General features: G+C 35.1%; 1 protein-coding gene across 2 annotated transcripts; it reads left to right on the forward strand.

The window, feature by feature from the left end:
• Positions 1 to 869: 869 nt before the first annotated feature.
• Positions 870 to 9,318, forward strand: LOC128190797 (uncharacterized). Of its 2 annotated transcripts, none has more exons than XM_052862992.1 (13): positions 870 to 1,086; positions 1,266 to 1,372; positions 2,002 to 2,086; positions 3,013 to 3,101; positions 3,336 to 3,389; positions 3,669 to 3,820; positions 4,475 to 4,573; positions 5,189 to 5,299; positions 5,797 to 5,876; positions 6,209 to 7,271; positions 7,606 to 7,692; positions 7,839 to 7,867; positions 8,663 to 9,318. In XM_052862992.1, the coding sequence occupies exons 1-13, from the start codon at positions 979 to 981 to the stop codon at positions 8,765 to 8,767; spliced, it is 2,169 nt and encodes a 722-aa protein (XP_052718952.1). In that variant the 5' UTR covers positions 870 to 978; the 3' UTR covers positions 8,768 to 9,318. The 2 variants fall into 2 exon arrangements, with proteins under 2 accessions (XP_052718952.1, XP_052718951.1); XM_052862991.1 differs by having other exon boundaries at positions 871 to 1,086; positions 4,472 to 4,573; positions 8,663 to 9,317.
• The last annotated feature ends 2,802 nt before the right edge of the window (positions 9,319 to 12,120 follow it).

The raw sequence follows: 12,120 nt of genomic DNA on the forward strand, positions 1-12,120 counted from the left end.
TTTTTTTAGAAAATATAAAAATTTTGTTAAATATCATTGCCTTAAATTCGGATTACTAAAATCTGAGGAAAACAAAACTTTGTTCCAAAGACCATAGAGATCATGGATTAACGTCAGAAACGATATCCGTTTTTCCATTTTTAATAAATTATGACGCAACTTTCCTGTTACATTTATCAAAAGTTATATCTTCCCTTCACTCTGGCACTCGCCTACTGGCATCAACTTATTTATAATATAGTGGGAAGGGGGAGGGGCGATAGTATAATACTCAAAGATCCACAATTCCCAGATTAATTGTTTTTCCAAATAATTTACCGCAAATTGAATATCTAAACCAGGTATATTTTTTTCTATACTAGCATGCATGCACTTTATATAGATTAAAGCCAATGTCGCGCAAATTTAGTGAATTTCTCAAGGGGAATGGGTGGGAAGACAAGGGATAATTTTGTTTGTCGGGAGTTGGATGCTCACATGCCTACTAGCGTTAACTTTAACTGTTTAAATCCGGACCTAGGATTCATGTAAGTATTTAGTCCGTCATAACATATTTCAGCCAACGAATATCGTTATGATATATGATATATATCAATATGAGTTGGCTGTTACTTAATTCAATATGTTAATCGTGTGTAAAGAGTTAATGATCCCTTACGTAATGAGATTTTTTTCTCAGTTGCTCAGAAAATGACGACTAACAGTACATATATGTCATGATAAGTGGTTTTGCAATATGATATTTTGAGGATACATGTTTGATTTCGTTGGTGAAACTTTTATGTCCACATAATACCTGCCGTAACCGACACGAACTATCTAATTCCTTCAAGGGGGAAATGTTTTCGGTACGCCTTGGATATTTTCGAGTAGCATGAAGTTGACCAAGGTGCACCGAATGAATAAAAAAGTTATTCGAATTTCCTCGAATCAAAACCGCGGCAAATGCAAAAAATGCTTTTATTTCAATGAATTATAATGCCATTTAAAAGGTTTTCTCGATCCCGAAGACAACCGAAGTGGATAGATAAACAGATATTAGAAGACTCCCAAAAGCGACCTGCATATCCAGCGAAAATAGTGAAGGTTAGCATCTATAAGCACAGGGCTCTGAATTTCTACCAATGTGCCGTTAAATGTATGGGAAGAGAGATTTATATTTGTAAATATCCTATCTATATATAAATACACCATAAACAAGAAGTTCTTAGCATTTATTAATTGTATGTAGCAGGGTGTTTTACATGTTTTTAGTTTTATTTCAGGACATATCCGGGCCATTGGCAGATGGGAGTTTGGTTCGAGAGATCAGCGATTTCGAAGTTTACATCAAAGCTGTATTTACGCCAGAATCTCTGAAAGAAATCAAAAGGTAGCCAGGGTTTTCCTTGTTTCTGTTTTCGTCCTTTATTATCTTTGTGAATGCACTTTTATGTCTAGGATTCCTTAAAGAATTATAGGCATTTGTGTATAACACACATTTACCATGCCCACTGATAAAGTGTGTTCAGGTAAACAATAACATCACTGGAAGATACTCTATCCCAAGATATCTTTGATTCACAATACATAAATAGTGCCTCTTTTGGAGGATAACAGTTGAAATGGACACCCTGAGAAAACCATTGTCAACTGACATGAAATAAAATTTAATAAGTCTACAGAGATTTTGCATTGAAGAAGACATGAAATACCTGGTTAATAACATTGAAAAATTGTGTGAGGTGTCCCAAGTACTTCCGAATGGAGATAAAATGTTAACATATCCCATTTTAAGTCTCCATGAGGACTTTATTTTCATTCTTGATATTATTCTCCCTGGGTAAAAACAGATGATGTGTCAATGAAGAAATCTTGGAGTTTTTCCTTTGTATTATTTCAGTTGTACTTCTTTGACTGGTATGTGTATTTTTGTTAAAATTTTTGTCAAGAAGTTTTGAAACCTGTAGCCTGGGACAAACTTTGAATTTATAGGATGTACAGAAATTTTGTTTCTTTCAGTGAATATGATTCTGAGTTGGATTGGAGCAAAGCTTTGATTATTGTGAATCAGTACTCAGTGGAATTTAAATTCCATGATCAATTAGTAAGTACATTTATTCATGTTATTATTTACCATTCTTTTCCCCATTGTGCTCTTTGCACACTGATTTTTCTAAATATATATTCATTGGGGCTAGAACAAGTACATGTACTTTACTACCACGTTCAGGTTAAAATGTGTGACAGATAAGTCAGGCAATTAGACACATAGGCTGGATATGAATACATTTTCTATTGTACATTAAAACAAGGTTATAACAAACACACGCTTAATATAACGAATTGACGCTTACAGCGAAGTGATTTTCATCTCCGGTGACTTTATTTCTTGTTGTAAACTTGACGGATATAATGAAATATGCTTATAACGATGCAAAATCACCAGTCCCTGGCACTTCATTATAAGCATGCATGTTTTACTGTACATGTATTTATAGAATTCAAACATCGATCTCTTGGTCCAACTGTTTATGCAATACCTTGAGTCTTGACCATATCTTTGTATTGAGGAGAATTATTGAAGGTTCATGTTACACAAAAACTGCTTATGACTTGAGAGTGTGACATGACCATAGCCTGTGGTAGGTTATTTGTGCAATAGCAGACAAATTTTTAAAGTAATGTGTCCATACCATTGTAAATGTTTTTCTTTACACAGAAATTGCTTATGATTTATAGGTTTGTTGATCCAAGGTTATTTGGACAAGGTCATGGTCAATGAGAAATGTTCAATTTTTGTTGGGGCTATATTTTATAATGGATAGCGTAATAAAACAAATACATTACTTTTACACTTTATTCAAAAATGTTTGACCAAAAATTTTCATGACCTTGATCCGAGGTTATTTGAATACAATGTAATTCACCTCAGGGGTATCATTTTACTTGTATTACCGTTATACTTTATTATTTGAAAATGTTATGTTTTCATATAAGTTGAAATTATTTATATTTGTTTTACGTTCAAAGGAATTTTGTGAATACTACATCAGAGTAGAAAAGTTCCAAATATGGGATCTGCAAGTAGGCTTTGATCTTAAAGAAAATGTCAGATTTTGGTATGTAGATGTGCATGTAAATACTTGTAAGGTTAATACATGTAATTAATATCTGATGACTTTTTGTTAAAAAATTGAAGCTCTGCACACTCAATTAAGTTTGTGTTAAAATTTATAAGTTTGTTGATTAAAAAATGTATTTCTCACCATAAACTAATGACTAAACTAATGTGAAAGTCTTCATAATATTATCAGAAACACAAAATACACATGTACATGTATATATTATTACAGTATGGACAATACTGCTGTCCAAGAGAAGGCAAAGGTCAAATGGAAGGAAATGAGGTAAATATGCAGATTACACTGTAATATCAGATGTGGATTCAAGTTCAGATATCTTAATAATTCATATAAATGAAGAATTGAGAATATTTTAGTATGATTTAATATGTACAACAACTATTTTGAAATCCTGTATCACATTTTTCTTAAAGAGAAATATGTTGCAAAGTTAAGGATTTTGGCTTATGGAATATAATGGATATTTGTAGAAATAAGGTACATGTATGTTCACGTCTTCCTGACCTTTTACTACTACATGAATTCCTCACATCTCTCTTGAAGGTCCACTGGACTTACGGAGAGTTTCTCTCTGACGCAGTGTCTGGAAGCAATGCTACAGAACGACTCCAGTCTGTCCCTCGACCTGACTCATGGTGGCCATGATACCCAGACCGAGACACAAGAGGATTCTCCAAGAACGTCTACCAATAATTGTATGATATTAGTACTGGGTGGATATAATATACAGTTGTTGACTGGGGTCGAGGGCAACAGTTGATCTGTCGGACCGGCTCGCAAACTGTTGCCCAAGGCCGAAGGCCGCGGGCAACAGTTTGCGAGCCGGTCCGACAGATCAACTGTTGCCCGAGACACAGTCAACAACTGTTTTGTTATACCCCTTCTAATCAATAACACGTTTTCCCGGAATGTGACGTCACCGGTCAACAGTCTTTTTTAACAGTCAATTTTAACAGTTCTATCTAACAGTTCCAGTCCAACAGTCAAAATGCTGGACTTTTTTTCGTATAGAGTTATATAGTAACTGTTTTACAGGGGTATAACAATTGCATTTGTTTAAGATATTATTTGGTAACAGTATTATATATATAGTCATAAATGTGCAATTCTTGGTAACTGTTTCATTTTTTCGTATTGATTAGAAGTTTCCATATTTTCCTGGTAAAAAAGAGAAGCAACAGTTCATGTTCTTTGCCTAAGTTAAGATGCCAGGAATTTCAACATTATTAATTTATATCATCACTACCTTTGTAAACTCCACATGCACCATGTGTTTCTATTTGGAACTGTATATGAATAACATTAGTTGCTCTTTGCTCAATATTATCCTTCTCTATCTAATATAGCAGCCTCTACAAAAGACTCGAGGAGTTTACTTAAAGCAGTGATGACTGTGGAGGAATTCAAGATAAGTGTTCCCCAGCAAAGAGAGTTGGAGAATATTAAAGGTAATTTGTTACATAATGATATAAATGCATCTGAAAAGTTTTATGATATTTTGGGAAAAGGGGACATGGGGGGGGGGGGGGGGGGGAGTAGGGGGTTTGTGACCCCAGCAATTATTTTTGCTGATGTATATAGGAAGTTTATGCAGGTATAATTAATAGGATGTTTTCCATGTACTGTAAGGTATTGGTAATGACATACTATAAACTGTTGTCCTATGACAGTAGGGGGTTTGTGACCCCAGCAATTATTTTTGCTGATGTATATAGGAAGTTTATGCAGGTATAATTAATAGGATGTTTTCCATGTACTGTAAGGTACTGGTAATGACATACTGTTTTATTTGAAATCTCTCAATCTGCAATAAACTGTTGTCCTATGACAACAAATCACAAGATTTACATGTAATGCTTGAATTAGTCTCCAGTATAAGCTTGTACCCTTTTCAGCTGGGTGGACTGAGACAATGCAGATAAAGTGTTTTATTCAGGGACACGTTCGAGGGGTTACTGGCATAACACTTATGACCACTGAGCCAAATGTCATCAAACAGTAGTGATGGAGAAATAATTTTCATGTGCACTTTTGATTTTTTATGTTTGAACTTCCAAATTCAGAGTGGGAGGATAACTACATCCCCACACAGTCTGAGACGGACTCGCCCCCTGTGGATATCCCCTGTGGTCAGCCCTCAGTCAGTCTGGACAGTCCCGAAGATATTCAACCAGGTCAGGACTTGTACTGCATTACTGTTTAACATACTGCAGAAGCACATATTTTCATTAAAACGAAATTAAATCCTCAACGAATATTTCTACTTCTACAGAAATTCATTATCACTGAAAAAAATGAGTTTTTCCAAGGCACCATTCTATAAAGTTAAATGCTGCAGCTTTGATTCATTATATTGCGAAATTTAAAAAGGAGTATCTCAATTTCTCATATGATTGACTTTTAAAAATAGTAATTTAGTGAATACCAGTTATTTCCCTTCCAAAGGTTGCAAAAAATTAAAACACCAGCCTGCACCATTATACACGTATTTTGAAATTCTTGGCCTTTAAAGGTGTAGCAGATTTTTGTTTGATAGGAATAACTCACCACCTAAAGCTTTTAAGCTTAAATACTGGAGCCAACTTAAATGACCTAATATTTGGTTATTTTGTTGTTGATTACTGAACATATTTTGTTATTATATTAATTGTAATGTGATGAAACTTTGCAGGTCAGCCCAATCAAGATAGAGTAACATTACCCAGAAAGTCACCAAGGAAAAAACTTAGTGATGAAAAAATGGCAGAGAAGGTAAAGAAGGCATTTTTTGTACATTTTTAAAGGGGCATGGTCATAAAAACATGGCAGAGCCTTGTTTACATATTAAACAAAGAATTGTGAGCTCTGTATCTTGCCTATAACGCTACGACCCCCACTTAAATTTTGTTTGATCATTAAAAAAATGGCATGTACATTTATACTAAAGCAGTGTAAACAATAAAAATACTAAGAATAAAAATTTCCCCAAAAATCATGACCGTGTTCCTTAAATTGTTTGACTAAAGTTTACCTTCAATTAATTTAAAAGCTTTAACACAAGTTATTACCTACACATGTATCGATACAAACTATTTCATAACTAGGAATACCTCAGAGAAAGAGAAGCTGCACAGTCCCCTGAGAGCCCTGTTAAAGAAAATGAGCAGACTAGTCCAAGGAAAAAAGATACTGACGACTATAGAGTCAAAGACCTTACAAGTGAGCCAGAGAAACAAGCATTCCAAACTGAGGACCATCAAGAGGAGAATTACGTTTTTACTGGAGGAACTCAAGGCTTTGTCCCACAGCTAGAGGGAGAAGACCTACCATGTACTGCCCCCTTTTCTCCCCAGTTAAGTCCAGACAACACTACCGACAGACAGATTAGTCCTGTCCATAGTTCAGGAGACAACATCTTACCTGTTCAGGACACATCTCCAATTCTGATTTCTAGCTCGGGAGAGGCCACTGGTAGTTCAGGAGGTTCCCGGGAAAACTGCGGAAAAGGAAGTGAAGAGAATCAAAAGAGTTCCTCTGACGAACCACAGTTTCATTTGTCTCCCCCTGTGTTGAGCGCCAGTCCCCGAAACTCTGGAGAAAAAAGCAGAGAAAGTCCGAGACTTCAAAATTTGAGTCGGTCGGCTACAAAATCCTTCCAGGACTACTTTGAGATGATGGTGGAAAGTGAAAGATTGCGCAAGTTGGCTGACGGTTCCACTGATAAAAGAGAGCTGAGAAGCAAGAAAAGGTTGTTAGAGGATTCAAATGAGGAGAGTACATTAGAAAAGAGGAAAAGAACACAGGACAGAAAAAGCAAGGCAACTGATGGTGAAAGTGGGGAGAAATCAAGTGATAGGGGTGAAAGGGGTTTTGTATCCAATGTGATGGATAAGATGTTGAATTTTGTGGGGAGTAGCAAAAGTTCAAGTAAGGAAGAAGAGGATTCAATTTATATTCAAAACTTTTCAAGTTCTTTTGAAGACCCATGTGAGGAGTCCCAGTCTTTAATTCAGCCTAGTAAAAAATCAAACTCTAAAGGCTCCCCCAAAAAAATCAAAGGGGATCAAGGACGGAAAGAAACTGCAGCAAAATCCAAAGCGGGCAGTGTAAATGATGTTGATTTACCTCTTAGTATTAGCAGCACAGAAGAAGGGAAAATTCAATCAGGTACATTGTTTGAATACTGTAAATTCCTTATTTTATGCGAGTACTTAATTCCGCGATTCCGGTGTTTTGTATCAAATCGCGAAAATTTAAAATCGCGATCAGCAATTTTTTGTTATAATTTCCTGTAGTTCAAAACTATCTGAAAAATAAAAGCGAGATTTTAAAATCCGCGAGTGTTGCTTCTCGCGATTTTACGTGGAAATTAATTCCTCGTGTTAAATTAGGAATCTACTGTAACATTTTTCGTTTCATAATCCCCTTGTCCCTATTAAAGATGTAGGGTGAAAAAACAATTAAAAGATGTACTGATTATTTCTCTTGAACAATTTTGTAGAGGACCTTGTAGATATACCAGTACATGTCCTTAATAATTCAGAGAGGCCAACCACTAGTCAGTCAGCCATGATGGAACAGGATCAAGGTAATTAAGTTATGAGAAGAATTTTACTGGCTCTAAAAAGTGTAATATACATGTATATATATGCAAATCCAGTTATTGGTACCTTTAACGATATGCCTTGATGCTTATACAAACATAAATGGTTTTACTTTTGTTTGTTTTTCCAGAAATATCCTCATCACAGCTTCCACCTTTGGTATGTATTGCCTAAATTTCTTTGTTTACTTTTATGAATAACTGATTGATAATTGAGGAGGATATTTACGACTAATATCAAAACTCACAACATTTGTATTATGGGGTTAATACTTTATTACCGGGATACAGCACAAAGAACAGTGTCACTGTGTATATATAAAGAAATAATAAATTTGTATTTTTTCACTAAGCCTAAATTTTTGATGTACTGTGGAATCATCATTGTTCGTCAAGGAACAATGTTTGTGGCTTTCGTGGGTAGGCATTGCGAATGAATTTACATCCCCACGAACGTATATGCAGGCATATGTCCAATATTTATTCACGAAATAGAACTCGCTACCAACAAAATTACGTCCCTACAAACCAGGAAAATTTTGACTACCCTTGAACATTGACCCCATCGAATAAAAAATGATTCCACAGTATATGATCAAGAAATAGTATTAAAAGCCTTTGATAGAAATGCATACAAACTTATGATTCATAACAAATGATAGCAATGTTATCAATGCTGATGCATCTAGATCGAACACTTACTTTGACATTTCTTAAAAAAGTTCAAGGAAATAAAATGTTTATAGCTGATTTTTAACATGGTGTATTTCTTTTGTTGATGATTTTTGAAGGTGACATAATATCATACTTGTAACTGTTACAAAATGAATGCAGACTTTCAAAAATGAGTATTCAACCTACCAAATGTAAACTTACATTTTTTTCCCTATAAAGATTTCTTTAAAGTTTTCTGTTGAAAAGAAAAATAATCACTGTTTGTACTGTTTTTTGACAGCCAAAACAAGAGGAACCAGACGAAGAAATAGGACGAAAATTATTTCACCTCAAATTGCCACCTGACTTAAAGGCAAAAGTTCTGAATTACTGGAAACACAAATGACTTTCATTGCTAATGTTTTGATTCATCGGGTTGTGTTCATTTTTTCAGAAGGTCACTCTGCTGACTTTGTGGCAATCACTGGTTGCCCATCATCATTTGTCCAAGTCATCCATCGAAAGAAATATAACGTTTGAATATATCTTTTTTTTCAATCTTGTCTAATTTTAAAATAAGAGGGCAATAGCTGTAATAATTGATGCAATTTGTTTTTTACACTTTTGTCCAAGTCATCCATTGAAAGAAATATAACATTTGAATATATCTTTTTAGCTCACCTGAGCCAAAGGCTCAAGTGAGCTTTTCTGATCACAATTTGTCCGTTGTCTGTTGTTGTCGTCTTCGGCGTCGTTGTTGTAAACTTTTCACATTTTCATCTCCTTCTCAAGAACCGCTGGGCAGATTTCAACCAAATTTGGCACAAAGCACCACTAGGTGAAGGGGATTCAAGTTTGTTCAAATGAAGGGCCATGCCCTCTTTAAAGGGGAGATAATTGAGAATTATTGAAAATTTGTTGGTATTTTTCAAAAATCTTCTTCTCAAAAACTATTAAGCCTGGAAAGCTTAAACTTGTGTGGAGACATCCTCAGGTAGTGTAGATTCAAGTTGGTTCAATCAAGGTCATCGGGGGTAGGGAGGGGCCACAAGAGGGGGATCAAGTTTTACATAGGAATATATAGAGAAAATCTTTAAAAATCTTCTTCTCAAAAACTATTAGGCCAGAAAAGCTCAAATTAAATTAGAAGGATCCTCAGGTAGTGTAGATTCAAGTTTGTCCAAATCATGGTCCCCGGGGGTATGGTGGGGCCACAATTGGGGGATCAAGTTTTACATAGGAATATATAGAGAAAATCTTTAAAAATCTTCTTCTCAAAAACTATTAGGCCAGGAAAGCTCAAATTTGAGTGGAAGCATCCTCAGATAGCGTAGATTCAAGTTTGTTCAAATCATGGTCCCTGGGGGTAGGGTGGGGGCCACAATAGGGGGATAAGTTTTACATAGGAATATATAGAGAAAATGTTTAAAAATCTTCTTCTCACAAACTATTAAGCCAGAAAAGCTCAAATTAAAATAGAAGCATCCTCAGGTAGTGTAGATTCAAGTTTGTCCAAATCATGGTCCCCGGGGGTAGGGTGGGGCCACAAAAGGGGGATCATATTTTACATAGGAATATATAGAGAAAATCTTTAAAAATCTTCTTCTCAAAAACTATTAGGCCAGGAAAGCTCAAATTTGAGTGGAAGCATCCTCAGATAGCGTAGATTCAAGTTTGTTCAAATCATGGTCCCTGGGGGTAGGGTGGGGGCCACAATAGGGGGATAAGTTTTACATAGGAATATATAGAGAAAATCTTTAAAAATCTTCTTCTCAAAAACTATTAGGCCAGGAAAGCTCATATTCAAGTGGAAGCATCCTCAGGTAGTGTAGATTCAAGTTTGTTTAAATCATGGTCCCTGGGGGAAGGGTGGGGCCACAATTTGGGGATAAATTTTTATACAGGAATATATAGAGAAAATGTTTAAAAATCTTCTTCTCAAAAACTATTAGGCCAAGAAAGCTCGAATTGGTATGTAACCATCCTCAGATAATGTAGATTCAAGTCATAGTCCCTGGAGGTAGGGCGGGGCCACAATGGGGGATAAATTTTTATATATAGAGAAAATCTTTAAAAATCTTCTTCTCAAAACTATTAGGCCAGGAAATCCCAAATTTGGTTGGAAAGCATCCCCAGATTGTATAGATTCAAGTTTGTTTAAATAATAGTCCAGGGGTAGGGTGAGGCCACAATGGGGGGTGAATTTTACATAGATATATAGAGAAAATCTTTAAAAATCTTCTTTTTAAAGACTGTTTGGCCAGAAAAGCTTAAACTTTTGTACAGGCATCCTCGGGTAGTGTAAATGCAAGTTTGCAAAATCTCAGTCCCTAGTGGTAGGGTGGGGCCGTGATGGCGGTTTGAATTTTTATATAGGAATTTATAGAGAAAATCTTTAAAAATATTCTGGGAGAGTTTTCGGTCCAAAACTCAGTACTAAGCGTGAAAGCACAGTTTATGTAGATTTAAGTTTGATGAAACCATGATTCCCTAGAGAAAAGTGGGGCCACGAAATGGGAAGGGGGGGGGGGGGGGGTACATAGGAATAGAGAAAAATCTTCTTACAGGTACAACAACAAAGAGGCTTGGTATTTTACTAAAAAAAAAGAGGTGGATAAAGATTGGCAGATTTTCAATTTTTTTTAGCAAGATCCACTGTACTTAGTTGTCAAGATATTTTGAAACTGTAATGCTAATTTGATCAGAATTAAGGCAATTGTTGCTCAGGTGAGCGATGTGGCCCCTGGGCCTCTTGTTTTTCAATCTTGTCTAATTTTAAAATAAGAGGGCAATAGCTGTAATAATTGATGCAATTTGTTTTTTACACTTGAACATCTAATTTAGTATCAAGTATCTGTGTATGAATATCGAAAGGGATAATAAATTTTACATAGCTGGTATTGGACCAAGCTGTAAATTCATGACCCCCCCCTTTCCCCCTTGTTCAGGAATTTGGGTGCTATGATTCGGTACATATTGCAATCATATTGTATAAGCATTTATTTCTTTAATTGAATATTTCTTTCTGCATTTTGTTTTATCTCAATTAAATTGTATATTGGACTATTTATTACATGTTGTGTGAAGTGAATGAATTATTGATAAATCCACCCTCTCCCACCAAAGCAAATACATGCAACTTGTTGAATTGCAAAAAAATATTATCAGAAGATCTTGAAAACTCTGATAATCTTCACATATTTAGTTTTTATCATAGGTAAAAAAAAATCAAATTCAGGAGTCATATTTCACTCCATTTCTGCAGAGCTTAATCAATATTCCATTAAATCTCCTCTATGCAGGGTTGTTTTCTAATGACAGCTAATTCAGGCCCTTAGGTCTCTTTATATACATGTAATTATGTTAACTGTTGAAAATGATGAGTCTAATTTTCAGTAATACTATATAAATTTGTTGAAACATGTTGTTGTACATGTATGTGTTTTACAAGTGGTTAAAGTTGCACGTTAATAAATTTCATTGTTATATTTTAAAATTATTATTGAGTTTTCACTTTTTAGCTCACTTCATATGATATGTTATTAAGATGGTCTCATGAAGGTGGTGCCTGTTTTCATGAGCTCTGTAGTCTTTGATTACCTGTTTAATGTAGGTCCTTTTGTTTTTCACGTACATATACATGAATGTCCACATACCGGTACATGTATGAAAAGCAGTTTGTACATGTATAAATCATTTTATATTTGTAGTATGTTGTGGAACCCCTGGTTTGATTTTTTTTTTGAACGACACAATCTA

This window comes from Crassostrea angulata, chromosome 6 (assembly GCF_025612915.1).
Source record: "Crassostrea angulata isolate pt1a10 chromosome 6, ASM2561291v2, whole genome shotgun sequence".
NCBI lineage: Eukaryota > Metazoa > Mollusca > Bivalvia > Ostreida > Ostreidae > Magallana > Magallana angulata.

Bases quoted from the DNA above. Each gene is read 5' to 3' on its own strand.
- LOC128190797 (XM_052862991.1), top strand. From the start codon at position 979: ATGCCATTTAAAAGGTTTTCTCGATCCCGAAGACAACCGAAGTGGATA. The intron at 3,102-3,335 runs GTATGTAGATGT...ATATTATTACAG, and splicing joins AAAGAAAATGTCAGATTTTG to TATGGACAATACTGCTGTCC. The intron at 3,390-3,668 runs GTAAATATGCAG...TCTCTCTTGAAG, and splicing joins GTCAAATGGAAGGAAATGAG to GTCCACTGGACTTACGGAGA.